General features: G+C 50.2%; 2 protein-coding genes across 3 annotated transcripts in view; one reads left to right on the top strand and one right to left on the bottom strand.

Moving 5' to 3' along the window:
• Positions 1 to 16,464, top strand: part of LOC133359663 (protein S100-A1-like) — a 450,535-nt gene that overhangs the window by 303,165 nt on the left and 130,906 nt on the right. The window lies entirely within an intron of this gene.
• The window catches only part of VPS33B (VPS33B late endosome and lysosome associated), a 31,995-nt gene continuing 25,909 nt past the window's right edge, over positions 10,379 to 16,464 (bottom strand). For both annotated transcript variants that reach the window (XM_061578066.1, XM_061578072.1), the window contains exons 19-23: positions 15,918 to 15,991; positions 14,836 to 14,937; positions 13,067 to 13,148; positions 12,398 to 12,499; positions 10,379 to 12,072 (exon numbers count right to left, since the gene is read on the bottom strand). In XM_061578066.1, coding sequence (XP_061434050.1) covers positions 11,996 to 12,072; positions 12,398 to 12,499; positions 13,067 to 13,148; positions 14,836 to 14,937; positions 15,918 to 15,991 — 437 coding nt within the window. In that variant the 3' untranslated portion in view covers positions 10,379 to 11,995. The remainder of the gene's footprint in view (positions 12,073 to 12,397; positions 12,500 to 13,066; positions 13,149 to 14,835; positions 14,938 to 15,917; positions 15,992 to 16,464) is intronic.

The raw sequence follows: 16,464 nt of genomic DNA, 5'->3' as shown, positions 1-16,464 counted from the left end.
CCTCACTACTCACCCTCACCACTCATCCTCACCAATCACACCCTCACCAATCACCACTCACCCTCACTGATCACCACTCAACCTCACCCTCACCACTCACGCTCACCCTCACCACTCACCCCTCACTAATCACCACTAACAACCGCCACTCACCCTCAACACTCACCCTCACCACTCACCCTCACCAATTACCACTCACCCTCACCACTTACCACTCACCCTCACCACTCACTACTCTCCCTCACCACTCTCCCTCACCACTCTCCCTCACCACTATCCCTCACCACTCACGCTCACCACTCACCCTCACTACTCACCCTAACCACTCACCCTCAACACTCACCCTCACCACCACCACTCACCCTATTCCCGTTTTACAAACTTACTTACGTGTCGCCAAGTATGCTTGAGGGTGATTGGTGATTGGTGAGGGAGAGTGGTGAGGGTAAGTAGTGAGGAATAGTGGTGAGGGTGAATTGTGAGGGTAAGTGGTGAGGGTGAATGGTGAGTGGTCAGTGATAGTGAGTGGTGAGTGATAGTGAGTGATAGTGAGTGGAGAGGGTGAGTGGTGATGATGAGTGAGGGAGAGTGGTGAGGGAGAGTGTTGAGGGTGTATACATTTTTTGCCTATGATGACAGCAGTACATGCTGACGTTTTGTATGTTAAATGTAAAAGCTAAATGTGTGAATGTGTGTGTCGGAAATGTTAAGGGCGATCCTAAATGAATCTACAACCTTCGATGATTCCTTTGCGCGATTCAAAGAACATTTTTTACCAAAAACGACACATGTGTTAGTCCCTGGGTAGTAAGTGTTATTTTCTATACGCTGACATCTCAAAAGTTACAAGTTGGAGAAAATTCCCCTCAAACTTAGTTTTTGAGATACAGACAGTGACCAAAATTTTAATTGTAAAAATATATTTTTTTTTACCAAAAACTACACATGTGTTAGTCTCTGGGTAGTAAGTATTATTTTCTATACGCTGACATCTCAAAAGTTACAAATGGGAGAAAATTCCCCTCAAACTTAATTTTTTTTGACACGGACAGTGATATTTACAAATGGAGCTATTTTGCTAGGAAAAACCTGTGCATTTGTGTAATTTTTTCCTTTATATAAAGTTCTGGTCACAAAAGCAACATGTATGGCGAATAATAGCCATCTTATATACTTAGGAGGCTTAAGCAATATAAAAATAACACTTTTTACCCAGGGAAAAATCGTGGTGCATAGTGTATATTTACTATCATCAAACATAACTTAATCCCTAACATCTTTTAATATATAAGAGTGATACAAAATAGTAAACATAAATATTTAAATGTTTTAACTGAGCTGTGAAGTTGCGTGACTAACCTCGTAGCTTTTCGACGGGAATAAGAATCTCCGCGATTGTTTGAAGATATCGGGGAGGGTGGGGGGAAGGTAAACACGCCCACTCGTGACATCCCCCCCCCCCCACCGAACACGGAGCAACGCCGCGAGTGTGTGCGAGTCTGAAAGTGTGAGAGCGAGTGTATGTGTGAGTCTGAGTGTTAGAGTGAGTCTGTGTGTGTGAGTCTGAGTGTTAGAGTGAGTCTGTGTGTGTGAGTCTGAGTGTGAGAGTGAGTTTGTGTGTGAGTGTGAGTGTATGTGTGTGTGTGAGAGTGAGTGTATGTGTGTCCGGCAAAACAACCTCCTACCTCCTCGCGGTGCCGGACGGGCAACACTGTCGTGGACATTGCTGTGGGGGGAGGGCCAATGCCCATTGGCCTCTCCCCTCATGGCGTCTGTGACCACCACAGTGGCTAAACGGGGGCTCTGGACGGGTGTGAGGGGCTGGTAACCCCTCCACCTTCAATTCATTACCACTAAACCACGAATTAAACATAAACCTGTAACAAATAAGCTTGTGCCGGAGGCCCCGGGGGGTCAGGCTTTTATGACGTCTCCTGGCCAAACCCCATTTGGCGGAGCCAGGAGATTGAATTTTCACCCTCGGGGCTCCTCCAGAAACAACAAAAAACCATTGCGGATGGCCACGTGGAATGTTCGAACGCTCACTGCGGAGGAGAGGCTGCCACTCCTCTGTCGGGAGCTGGACCGGTACCGCCTGGATCTCTGTGGCATTCAGGAGGTCCGGTGGACCGGTTCTGGCTCCTGCCACCATGAGGGGTGGACAGTCCTCTACTCGGGGCAGGAGACTGCCAAACAACAGGGTGTGGCTCTTCTTCTGAACAAAAGAATGAAGGGGGCGTGGGAGCGTGGCGGTGAGGTGTGGGAAGCTGTAAGCCCCAGGATACTTTGGGCTCGCCTTCCCATCAACCAGAGGCGAGGAGTGGTGGTCGTGGTTACTTATGCCCCCACCGAAGACGAACATCCGTGGAGGGATGCAAGCAAAGCCGATGAGTCAGACGCTTTCTATGACCTCCTGTCACAGGTGCTGGCTAAAGTGGCCACTCGGGACAGAGTCATCTTGTTGGGTGACTTCAATGCCCGAGTTGGTCATGATGCTGACACCTGGTCTGGAGTGATTGGAAGGCATGGGCCAGATCAGCTCAATAATAACGGTAGGAGGCTGCTAGATTTTTGTGCAGCCCATGGGCTTGTAATTACCAACACGCTCTTCCGGCATCGGCGCATCCACACAACATCATGGATACATGCCGGGTCCAAGCAAGAACATCTGCTGGACTACATAGTGACGGACCAGCGGATGCGAACCCATGTCCTTGACACCAGGACCTACCGTGGAGCTGATCTGTCCTCTGACCATCGACTAGTCATCTGTAAGATGCGCCTGCCTTTCTTCCACTCCGGTGGTGGGTGTACACCCAGGATCCCATTCCAACCAAAAGTGGCCTGGTCTCAGTTAGCTGATGAAAGTTGCAAGCGAGAATTTCATCATCGCTTGCAGCTGGGGTTGGCATCGTCCCCCACTCCACCTGATGTCGAGGGTAAATGGGCGAGGTTTAAGACTGTGACTCATGCAGCTGCAATGGCTGCTTTGGGTACGCGGTCCAGACCTCCCCAGAAACCCTGGCTGACAGAGGAGGTGTTCAGGTTAATTGAGAAAAAGCGACAGGCCCACTCTCATCGCCTACAGCATCCCACGTCAGAGAATGAGGAGGTTTACCGCAGCCTTCGCTCGGAAGTTCGGAGAGCCGTAAGGCGTTGTAAGGATGGGTGGTGGTCGCGGGTTGCTGAGGAGATGGAGTCTGCCTCAGTGGCCCGTGATCACAAATCACTATTTAACTCCATCAAAAAAGTAACCTGCAGCGCCACACCTATTACCATCATTAGAGGAAAAAACGGTGATCCAATCTCCGACCCCCAGGAACAGGTTTGCAGATTTTCTGAGCATTTCTGTGAGGTCCTGGGGGAGGGAAATTCTCTCAGCCAGGAAAACATCATGGCACAAAGTGGGGATAACCCTGCTGAGGCTGCGGTGCCTCAAATATTGGAAGAGGTCACCCCCTGTGAGTGGCTGGCTGAGGTTCCAGCTGTTGAGGAAGTACTGAGGGCGATCCGGAGTCTGAGACCAGGGAAGGCACCGGGCAGAGATGATCTCCCAAGCGAAATGCTGAGGGAGTGTGGCGTTTGTGCACAGACTGCCCTATATGACATCATAACAACAGTCTGGACCACTGGACGGGTTCCGCAGGACTGGAAGGATGCCCTGGTGGTCCCCCTCTTTAAGAAGGGGGACCGCACAGACTGTAACAACTACAGGGGCATCTCACTCCTCAGTGTGCCGGGTAAGGTCCTGGCAAGGATTATTCAACATCGCCTTGCTAGGCACGCTGAGGAGGGGCTTGCGGAGCCCCAATGCGGTTTCAGGAAAGGGCGGTCCTGCACAGATGCCATATTTTCTGTCCGTCTGCTACAGCAGAGGTGTAGGGAATTCCAAAAAGACCTACATCTCTGCTTTATTGACCTGGTCAAGGCCTATGATACCATCAGTAGGACTGGACTCTGGGTTGTTCTTCGTGCTTTCGGAGTCCCTGACCCTCTGCTCACGATCATTAAGGACCTTCATGATGGTGAGCGGGCCCGGGTAAAACTACGTGGCCGGGAGTCGGAGCCTTTCCCTGTACACCTTGGGGTGCGACAGGGATGTCCTCTGGCTCCCACATTATTTAACATCTATTTTGACCGCGTAGTTCGTGAAGCCTTCAATAGCTGTACCGGGGGAATTTCCGTTTGGTACAGATATAATGGGAGGCTGATCGACGCCCGGGTGCGATCAAGGGATGGCTCCCTATTGGTCAACCACGTTATGTATGCCGATGATTTGGTAATAGCTGCTCATTCAGAAGAGGAGTTGGAGGCGCTGCTGCTGAGACTGGAGCGTGCCACTAAGAGGTGGGGCCTTACCATCAGCCCCACCAAAACCAAGCACCTGCCTGGGTATTCTGTACCATCGGACACTCCACCCCCACAACTCCCAATTGGTGATGGGGCAGTTGTGGAGAGAGTGGAGAGTTTCCCATACCTGGGCAGTATGCTTATGACCGGCTCCAGTCTATCAGCAGAGGTCTCACTCCGAATCAGTCGAGCGGCAATATCTTTTCATCGGTTGCGTAACGCTGTGTGGAAGCTACCTGGTCTGTCGCTCCGCACGAAGCTTCAGGTCTTCTCGGCCACGGTCATTCCCTCCCTTCTCTACGCTTGCGAGACGTGGACCCCCCTGGTGGAGCATCTTCGCCGGTTGGAAACATTTAGGCTGGCCTGCCTACGATCCATCCTGGGTTTAACCAGGCTGGATTGTGTGAGGAGCTCACAAATCCTTGAAAGATCTGGGCAAAGTCCCATCAGTGAGCTCCTCCGGCAGGCAAGGCTGCGTTGGCTGGGTCATGTAGCCCGCATGCCCAGCCACCGCATGCCTAAACAGCTTTTGTTCGGCCGGATCGAGGGGGCTAGACGGGCGCGGCACGGGCTGGAGAAGAGATGGAGTGATGTGGTACAGGAGGACGTGGAGCTGAGTGGACTTGCCGATGACTGGTACCAGCGGTGTCAAGATCGGCCTCAGTGGAGGAGGCTCGTGAAGGACGCTACTGGGCAGTTGGAGGCAGTCGCCCTCCAACAACAACGGAGGGCGGAGGAGCGACGCTCACAACAACGAGCGGAGCGCCGGGTGGCTAAAGCACAGCAAGTTGGCACAGTAGGGGGCACAGGTGGTGCATCAGCCAGTCATCTCGGTCATCTCGGTCAGTCGACCAGTGGCACCTGGGTCTGCCCCGTGACCTCCTGCCAGCGGGCTTTCGACACTTCACGTGGCCTCAAGGTGCACTTGGCCTGGCACAAGCATCGTGGTGACGTCACCGCCACTTAGTGGCGAATGGCGGTTGTTGTTGTTTGTTGTATGTGTGTGAGTCTGAGAGTGTGAGAGTGGAGTGTATGTACAATAATACTGTCTAATCGCTATAATTTTATTATCTACCGACCCTATAATAGTAATTGCACACATTGGGTTGGAAGGGGAGTGAAGAGGACGTGAAACTTTGATGAATTTACCTCAGAATCGCGTGTTAATGCGTGCGCCTATTTGTAACGGGAATTCAAAATGGCGTCCACCCCGCAGCGAAGTTGTTGCTACCCGTTGCCAGGGGCAACCGCCGTGGTCCGCGCCGGCCGGCAATATTAAATAAATAAAGAATTATATAACTAAATAAAGAGCAATCGCACTAAATCGATAATCGGTCCGATTTAAAATTTAGAGACGAAAAATCGGAAATGCCTAAGTTTACCGCGGGCCGGGGGCGTGCCCACCTGCAAAATTTAATCTCGGCGAACCCCACGGTCCGATAGCTAAATCCCCCGGAAGGGAGCGTACGCAGACGGACAAACAGACAGACAGACAGACAAAAAATTAATTATATAGGTTAGATGCTACAGGCCCCGCACTAGCTGAGTCGGGCACTGCACCGGTGTGCTGTACTGGTAACGAATTGGCACGTTCCGTTCACGTGACAACCCTTACTTTGGCTGTGTCGGGTGGTGCTGGGTTTAACGACATATTTATATTTACGTGATCTAACCCAAACCACCTGTAGTATGCAGGTTTTAACTACCCCCCCCCCCCATAACCGAAATGATTTTAAATGTTTCTCTACATTGGGATGAAATAAACCCTCCAAAACGGGATACGGTTACAGTGAACTCCTAAATATTGTACGCGCATACACAGGATATTCCGTTCATGGTCACAATGTGTGTGGTAAGATTCACAACTCGCCTGCTTCACGTGACATCTGTTCTTGAGAAGTCGGGCCGGTGTTGGTTGACACCCTCGACCGAGTTAACCAACTCCCCAACCAACTCCACCACGTGCCGGAAGAAGGCTTCCTGCTGCCACGTGCTCGCTCCCTCTCCATCTCTCCACCAGGCCGACACACAACTCACCCAGCTCCCTCTCCATCTCTCCACCAGGCCGACACACAACTCTCCCAGCTCCCTCTCCATCTCTCCACCAGGCCGACACACAACTCTCCCAGCTCCCTCTCCATCTCTCCACCAGGCCGACACACAACTCTCCCAGCTCCCTCTCCATCTCTCCACCAGGCCGACACACAACTCTCCCAGCTCCCTCTCCATCTCTCCACCAGGCCGACACACAACTCTCCCAGCTCCCTCTCCATCTCTCCACCAGGCCGACACACAACTCTCCCAGCTCCCTCTCCATCTCTCCACCAGGCCGACACACAACTCACCCAGCTCCCTCTCCATCTCTCCACCAGGCCGACACACAACTCTCCCAGCTCCCTCTCCATCTCTCCACCAGGCCGACACACAACTCTCCCAGCTCCCTCTCCATCTCTCCACCAGGCCGACACACAACTCTCCCAGCTCCCTCTCCATCTCTCCACCAGGCCGACACACAACTCTCCCAGCTCCCTCTCCATCTCTCCACCAGGCCGACACACAACTCTCCCAGCTCCCTCTCCATCTCTCCACCAGGCCGACACACAACTCTCCCAGCTCCCTCTCCATCTCTCCACCAGGCCGACACACAACTCTCCCAGCTCCCTCTCCATCTCTCCACCAGGCCGACACACAACTCTCCCAGCTCTCTCTCCATCTCTCCACCAGGCCGACACACAACTCACCCAGCTCCCTCTCCATCTCTCCACCAGGCCGACACACAACTCTCCCAGCTCTCTCTCCATCTCTCCACCAGGCCGACACACAACTCTCCCAGCTCCCTCTCCATCTCTCCACCAGGCCGACACACAACTCTCCCAGCTCTCTCTCCATCTCTCCACCAGGCCGACACACAACTCTCCCAGCTCCCTCTCCATCTCTCCACCAGGCCGACACACAACTCTCCCAGCTCCCTCTCCATCTCTCCACCAGGCCGACACACAACTCTCCCAGCTCCCTCTCCATCTCTCCACCAGGCCGACACACAACTCTCCCAGCTCCCTCTCCATCTCTCCACCAGGCCGACACACAACTCTCCCAGCTCCCTCTCCATCTCTCCACCAGGCCGACACACAACTCTCCCAGCTCTCTCTCCATCTCTCCACCAGGCCGACACACAACTCACCCAGCTCCCTCTCCATCTCTCCACCAGGCCGACACACAACTCTCCCAGCTCTCTCTCCATCTCTCCACCAGGCCGACACACAACTCTCCCAGCTCTCTCTCCATCTCTCCACCAGGCCGACACACAACTCACCCAGCTCCCTCTCCATCTCTCCACCAGGCCGACACACAATTCTCCCAGCTCCCTCTCCATCTCTCCACCAGGCCGACACACAACTCTCCCAGCTCTCTCTCCATCTCTCCACCAGGCCGACACACAACTCTCCCAGCTCTCTCGCCACGTGGTCGCTCCCTCTCCATCTCTCCACCAGGCCGACACACAATTCTCCCAGCTCTCTCTCCATCTCTCCACCAGGCCGACACACAACTCTCCCAGCTCCCTCTCCATCTCTCCACCAGGCCGACACACAACTCTCCCAGCTCCCTCTCCATCTCTCCACCAGGCCGACACACAACTCTCCCAGCTCCCTCTCCATCTCTCCACCAGGCCGACACACAACTCTCCCAGCTCCCTCTCCATCTCTCCACCAGGCCGACACACAACTCTCCCAGCTCCCTCTCCATCTCTCCACCAGGCCGACACACAACTCTCCCAGCTCTCTCTCCATCTCTCCACCAGGCCGACACACAACTCTCCCAGCTCCTCTCTCCATCTCTCCACCAGGCCCGACACACAACTCTCCCAGCTCTCTCTCCATCTCTCCACCAGGCCGACACACAATTCTCCCAGCTCCCTCTCCATCTCTCCACCAGGCCGACACACAACTCTCCCAGCTCTCTCTCCATCTCTCCACCAGGCCGACACACAACTCTCCCAGCTCTCTCGCCACGTGGTCGCTCCCTCTCCATCTCTCCACCAGGCCGACACACAATTCTCCCAGCTCTCTCTCCATCTCTCCACCAGGCCGACACACAACTCTCCCAGCTCCCTCTCCATCTCTCCACCAGGCCGACACACAACTCTCCCAGCTCCCTCTCCATCTCTCCACCAGGCCGACACACAACTCTCCCAGCTCCCTCTCCATCTCTCCACCAGGCCGACACACAACTCTCCCAGCTCCCTCTCCATCTCTCCACCAGGCCGACACACAACTCTCCCAGCTCCCTCTCCATCTCTCCACCAGGCCGACACACAACTCTCCCAGCTCTCTCTCCATCTCTCCACCAGGCCGACACACAACTCTCCCAGCTCTCTCGCCACGTGGTCGCTCCTCTACCTACCGACCAGGGCTCCACACAGCTCGCTCACGGCTCTCCTCCATGCCTCTCCCGTCTCTGAGAGATGTGCCGAGCCATCTCCACAACGCGTGTCTGCGTACTTCGACTGTGCAGGGCGGTGTGATGCTGCAGGCCAGGGTTGTGTGCTGCTGGACTGTGCTGCAGGGCTGTGTGATGCTGGATTGTGTGATGCAGAGTTGTGTATTGCTGGACTGTGTGCTACAGGACTGTGCTACAGGACTGTATGCTACAGGGCTGTGTGCTGCAGGACAGGACTGTGCTACAGGGCTGTGTGCTACAGGACAGGACTGTGTGCTACAGGGCTGTGTGCTACAGGGCTGTGTGCTACAGGACAGGAGTGTGCTACAGGGCTGTGTGCTACAGGGCTGTGTGCTACAGGGCTGTGTGCTACAGGACAGGACTGTGTGCTGTATGCTGCAGGGCTGTATGCTACAGGGCTGTGTGCTACAGGACAGGAGTGTGCTGTATGCTACAGGACTGTGTGCTGTATGCTGCAGGGCCGTGCTGCTGTTTATGGTCGCCCTGGAGGTGGCGGCGTCGTCGTCAAATTCGCGCGCGACTCTCGCCAGAGTCGGCGGCGCCTCTGCAAAGTCGTGGCCCTTGGAGCGACAGAACGAGTCCGTGGGGTTGTGGAGGGATTACCCAACAACGAGACGAGAGCAGTGGCACACAAGCCGAGCGAAGCACTGAGCAGGTGGTGGGTGTGAGCGTGGGTCACGGCATGGGATGGAGCGTGAGATCTAGCATTGGGGGGTCGAGCATGAAATCGCGATTATTTTTCTCACTTTGTTCCACAATTCCTTACATGGGCAAGCACACACCCACGGTAACCAACCTTGATTGGTCGTGACAGACCCTACCTGAACATTTAGGGCCTCAGAAATGTATAGGCCCTCCAAATTTCACCGACTCATTCTATCGTTCTACAGCAACCAGAGATGGGGACACGGGGAGTCGATGCGTGATCTCACAAGTCCACGAGGGTGATGGGGGTTGTGGGAGTGATGGTGATTGTGGTGGTGATGGAGATTATGCTTGTGATGGTGCTGATGGACGTTTTGTCCTTCGTGTGGAAGTTGCGTCGTGGTTGTGAGGTCGTGTTGATAGAAATTGGGTGCTCGTGATGGTGGCGGTCACAAAAATGTCTGCATCCATCATTAGCCAATAACCAGCATTAGTAAGTGCCAAAAAGTTGGAGTCGTAATTGCTGCTTCATCCATGATTCTTCAGAAAACAGTGCAATTCAACACGTGTGATGCAAACACGGCCTTGCTGATCATTTTTCGGAAATTCCAAGATAAGTATTTTGGGATGGCTTCATGAACGAATCTTTGCTGATAGCCAGTGGGCGTACAAAGTACCTTCGTCTTAGAGAAATCGATTTCGTGTGAGCCAACCGCATTAAAACAATGATCAGCCACGGCAGAAGTATTGGTCCTACCGTGTTTCAAATCTGCCTTATGTTCACGAACACAGTCCGAGACATGTCGCTTTGTTTCCCTAATGTAACTACTGCCGCAGACACAGCTTAGTTTGTAGACGACAAGGTATTCACATTGACTTTCGCAACCAATGTTATGATTCTCAAAAATACCGGTGTGCTGTCAAGCGGTATTCATTTGGCATGTTTATTCACGAGACTTTATTAAATGGCTGTGTCGGGTGCAGGAGGGTGTATGACGCACATTTGACTTGCGCGACCGGATACAAAAATCAATTGTGAATCACCGTCTAATGACAATTTATTTGGCGATATTACATTGTATATGGACGTATTGGCGGTACACCAGTGCAGCATAACACAGCAGACCTCAAAACAGTCTAAAATCTAAATTTGAATCACTAAATATGTTTATGTCTTTAATTGACCCTGTCACCAAGTTTGACGTGATTCAAAGGTTTTTTTCGTTTACTGAGACTTGCTAAAAAAAAAGTTCAATATTGACCGCTGAATTGGATCTGGGGGCACGTGATTTTCTTGGGCCGACCAGGAGGGCGAGCGCCTGAATCCAGGAACGGTCCGACCAAGTCTCGGGCACGAGGAGTCAAATCTGCCTTCGGAACACGGAGCGGCCAATCGTCACCAGGCTGGGTGCTGCTATACAGCAACAGACCGCGAAGCCTCTTCGTGTTCAGCCGCTCATATAAACATTCGACAGCTTTGACATCTTCCGACAGCTTTGACATCGCGAGAACTGATTTTGACGCACCACCACCCCGCAAGATTTTCTGATCGGGGTTGCCAATCGCGGGAAAATGAATCATTATTGCGAAAAGTTCGCTTTTTTTTTATACCGCACACCATCGCCGTTGTACCGCCATTAAGTTCATATGCATAATATACGTAATACATTGTGGCATAGCGTGATAAGGAATGCAAACAGCACTGCAAACACGTTTGTCTCGGTGTTTATAAAAATCAGAGCACACCGTTGTGACAGTGACCGTCACACGACGCGGCGTTTGATTTGTGATACGCGAGAGCGATGATCCTTGACAAACTAGCTCTCTTGCGTTATTCTTCTCCGCCGTGTTCTCATTGTGACGTCGGAATATTCGTCTGGTTGGGAATAGTGTAGCTCCGGACATTAAACCGGTGCAATGAAACCTTCAGAATTGCACCAAATTCCGATGAGAGTGATGCATCCTAGATTTTATGTGTTCACAAAATAATAGTAACAAGCACGTCCTGTACAAAACAAGCCACCTTCTGATTGGACTGTATAGTTTAAACAAACGTTTGACGACGTAAACATTTTTTTTATTTCCATGCATCACTCAAAACACTTTACATCTTCACCATTAAGTCGTAGGAGTAGTGGTGGAATCTCCCCAGAGAAGTATTTGGTCTATCTTCCCACCACAGCCAGATTAGAGGGTGGAAGAGATGAACGCGTTTACAACATCGATTATAATCACAATAAGTTATCCGTAGCCATTGTATCACTCGATAATGGAGATCGGGAAACTATCAAAAAGGAACGATCATAAAATAGCCCCCAAACCCATTAATAATCTTGTGATGCTGAAATCCATCCAAGGGTGCCTCCAGTAATGGAATAAAGTGAGAACGGGAAAATGAATTGCACCACAAGGAAAGTGTGAAAAGTGTCAACGAATAGAAAACAACAAACGCAAGCAAGTCCGTGAAGAGCGCCAGCGTGATACTGGCAGGTACAGCAGGGCACATGGGAGCTGAGCTCAGGACTCGCTGCGGCCTGGCCATCTACAGCGCCTCCACCAGGGACTCCAATAGCCGCGTGCTGTTGATTATTGATGTCGTTAAAACAACGAAGTTGTATCCTGTAGAAGAAAATGAATACGTTAATCATAAACATTATTTTGCAGCGTTTAACACAGGCTTTCGCGACCAATATCAATATCCAATAAATACACGCGATCTAATCCAAAAAACCACGTATTATGGATTATAAGCGCGCATTTGTCGACAATTGTGCAATCCGACAAGGATTTTTGATCGAGAGAATTATTAACTCGAAACGCGAAGGGCTCAATTCACGTTTCGGCAGTGCGATTCCTAAACCCCCCCCCCCTCCAGAAAAAAAATAACGATGGAATCGGAATGTAGGAATGCTGACACGTGCGGCACTGCGATGGAGGTTTGTACCTTTGGCCCTTCCAAGGAAACGGAGGGCAGCAATTTCCGAGTAGGTGCAGCCTCCCAGAAAGAAAACCAGTACGAGCTTCGCCCGACTCAATCCTGGGGCCTCTGCGGTGGGGGGAGAGAACATCAACGGCCCTTTTGATGGGATGTTTGGTAGCAGATGAAATACAAAGGGAAATAAAGATCATTCCCGGAGAGTGATCCTTGCGGGTACCACGGTGCCGCCACCGAATATGCTGGGCAAGGGGGACTCGGCCTGCCACTTCAAGGGAATGCAACGATGGTCAAAGAGTGACGATAACAAAACAAAATATGTTCGTCATGTAAACAGTTACAACAATGACAAATACATTCTCATCAGATGTTACTGTAATTAAAAACAAAAAGTGAAAATATAAACGATAAATACAATGTAAATATACAATTTATAAACTTGACAGTTTATAAAAAGAATGTTGATTACAAAAAACATTACAAAAAGGCATTGTATTATGATCCACGCAGCAGGGAGATTAAACTTTTTTTTATATAAATGAAATAATACCACTTTAGTGGAGAGCATTACACGTGTAGTGATACACATGGGAGCAGTCGATATTCTATTTAGATTAATTTATAAAAGTTATTGCCACACATCTCGCTACATCATAAACTAACGAATATCTTACTGACCGAGCTTTGGACTTGAGAATTCATTGCCATTCAAGAGGCGTGCAATTTCCTCCAAGCCGTTCCAGCCTTCCCTGTCCAAAACCTGATCAAAGAGAACACAAACAAGACTAAAAAAACGCTTCTCTTGTTTACACGGCGTGCTAATTAAATATCGGGGTTTAACCATAAAATCACAATCAGAAGTTTATTGCCCCAGTGATTAACCCATTGAGATATATATTTATATTGGATTCGTCCAGTAAAAATAAATATTCTAATTCTTAATCAAGGGTGACTCGGGCCAGCAGACGAACACGGCAGCAAGCATTATAAATCAACAAGCTTGACTAAAACACGTTATAACAGTTTACCTCACACACGACTGGCTGGGGGTCACGAGAAGGATTCCGTTACGTTTTCAGAAAATGTTCAGCGTTTATTTTGAAAGTGGCTCAAGTTCCAACCGTGGATATTGGGACCATTCGTGCAGTCTCTTCAGAACGTCATTCATTGTAGATGCCAAGCGCAGAGATGCAGCTCGCCTTTATTTTAAACACACAGCCATCCTGGTAACTTTAGCGATACATTCATTCAAGCCTGGCCACTCGGTTCTGAAATTAGGCCCCGATTTACCTCGATGCCATTAGATCTCGTCTAAGCAGGCTTCCATTGTTACGAACGTTCCATTTCACAAGCGCCAAAAACCGTGTGGTCAGGGGCAGTGTTATCGAATGCGAGGGGACGATTGAGAGTGCAGAAACCTACATAAGAAACGTTGGCCGTGTAGGCACGCACTCTGTCGTGTTTCCACGGGGAAAGGGAATCCACCATGCGCTCGCAGTGTCTGCGCGTGCGCCTCTGGCGTGTCGTCATGCAAATTAAAACATTTCCGTTGCTCAGAAAACGGAGCACCGTTAAAAAAAAATACAAATTATTCTTGAGCCCAAATTGATGGCGAAATTTTTGCTTGTTAAGAAAAGGTTTTACGTCATGTATGTTTAAACTATTTCGCACCGTACGTAGCCAATTGTCCTAATGGAAGGTGCGATGTGTATAAACTTGATACCAAATGATATTTCTACTGAAGAATTTTTTTTCTTTTTTATGCACAAACTCTTATTTGCACTTAAAAGTAGAAAATACCAAGAAATAATGGCTCAATTTAAGCTTTGACTGAAGTAAAAAAAAAAAATTCAAAACATCCCACTATGTGGATGGACTTGAAAAACGTATAACCTAAATGCATCTTAAAATGTAGGTATTAACTAATTAATTGTTTACTTAATAAATGAATATGAACAACTGTTTGTAAATCCACTGCTGGATGAAGGCCTCTTTCCCATGGCATGTCTGTCGCCATGGCTGCTTACCGCTTGGCCACACTTCACCACACCGGTCGGTGCCGGGTGGTGAAGGGGAGCAGCCGCACGGCCTGCTCCGATTTCGTTCACCACTGACACCAGCCGGGTGCGCGGACTGCCCCAAGATCTCCGGCTTCACGGCGTGAACCACCGTACAGTGCCACCGCTCTCCACCCCTCGTTGTACCGTGAATAGGTACGTGGAATCCCAACAATTCCCGTGCCGTTCATGGGGAGTCCGTGTTGCAATGAGCAACACCACGTATGTGCGTTGAACTTCTTTCGCACCGTACGTAGCCAACCGTGCTAATCGGAGGTGCGGGTGGGCAGGGGCGGGGAAGGACAACAAACTAAACACACAAAAAGCAGTTCTGGAGAAACGAGGTTTCAATCGGTGCCCCTGGAAGAGATGCTCTGGAGCGACACGCACCTGCTCAACGATGCGGCAGCTGAGTGGCATGTACGCGCCGCTGAACACGTACGCCATGTCCCGCGGGTTGTGCAGGTCGTAATCCTTTCCTGGAGCAGGAATCTTGATGCGCGAGCGGTGAAAGGTACCCGCAAAATTAATTCTAAACGTTTTAAATTGAACGTCGAACATTGCGTTGCACACGTCAGTGGTTCAACAACGTGAGCGGAGTTAACAACAGGTGGGCTTTCGCGACCATTGTGATTGACAATCGATTTTTTTGGGTCAGATCACCACGCTAGTAAAATGTGTGTAGTCTACCCTCCTCCACCCGACAGTCAATTCATTCAGATGTCACGTGGGAAAATGTGCCAATGTAGTGGTATGATTGCGACAAATGGCTGTGTCGGGTGGAGGGAGGGTGAATGACACATTTTACTCTCGCTGCCTGACCCAAAAATCTATTTGTGAATCAAAACAGATAGGCATCAGTTGTGTAACAAATTAAATTGGCAGTTGATACGTCTCCTTCATCTGCCAGTGTACCCACATAAAAAATACAAGTACACAACCCGTCAGCCCCACAGTCTTTTGGGAGTGCATCATTTCAGCAGCATTGATTAAAATACAAGCAAAACTCTGGACCTGTTTCGACATACAGTGTCTCATCGGCAGTCAGGCTTTCTTGGATCCTACGTTGAATTAATAATTGCATGCAAATAAAAAAGAAAGTACTGCGGGTGTAGTGGTACTGGACATGAGGTAGTGGTGCGTCTCCTAAATCTTGAAAAAGGTAAAATAATTCCAGAGAGGAAACTTGCTAAATGCTATACCATGCAATCGCTGCTCTAACCGAGATGATCGTAATGGTCAGATGTGTTACATTTCATTTACCAAATATGGAGAAATACAGCTCTCAAAAATAATTTTTTGTTCAGTTTGTACAGCGTGTTGCTTGGCACGAAGTCCGACGTTTAGCTCCATGTGCTGGGAGCTGAATCAGTTCCTGAAGAAGCTCCCAGCACGTGGAGCTGCAAAAAAGAAACTGAGTTGTATGCAGAAAACAATGATCTTCACATTGCCTCACCAGGTGACTGACTTACAAGGTTCAGCTTCTTGCTCAATGCTCTGAAGTGGCTTTTCCTCTGCAGTGCAGTGAAGGCATCAGTAAGCTTTCCTGAAGGCAAAAAAACACAACGAGCCTAAAAACAGCCGCCTCGAAATTGTATTCAGCGACAGTCACAATGAGCTTGCTTTCCCATTTCGTGCATTTGTAGGAAAACGAAGATGAGAAAAAGCGAGCGAGAGCTTCTTCGGGGTGGCACGGACCAAGCCGAGCTCTCACCGGAGACGGCTGGCGGCAGTCGACTCCCGAGAGCGGATCGACCCGAGTGGTTGGAGCACCGCATTACGAGCCTGGCCACCCATGTTCAAGTTAGACTCTTTTGATTATTTTGCTGCTATAAATGTCCGAATGATTGGCCGCTTTGTTGGGCTATCATTCATGGCCAGGTCACTTTTGAAAAATAAGTTAATACCTCGGTGGGCTTTGTCAAGTAGGATGAGGATGGTTAGTTTCATTTGTATGTGTTTACGTGATTTGTTTACCTTTATTGTACTTTGCATTCCGATCGTGTTTTTGTATTTTTT

This window comes from Lethenteron reissneri, chromosome 8 (assembly GCF_015708825.2).
Source record: "Lethenteron reissneri isolate LAM-NWPU_2019-01 chromosome 8, ASM1570882v1, whole genome shotgun sequence".
NCBI classification, from domain to species: domain Eukaryota; kingdom Metazoa; phylum Chordata; class Hyperoartia; order Petromyzontiformes; family Petromyzontidae; genus Lethenteron; species Lethenteron reissneri.
Note: the sequence above shows the minus strand (reverse complement) of the source record. Positions and strands in the feature narration are given on the sequence as shown.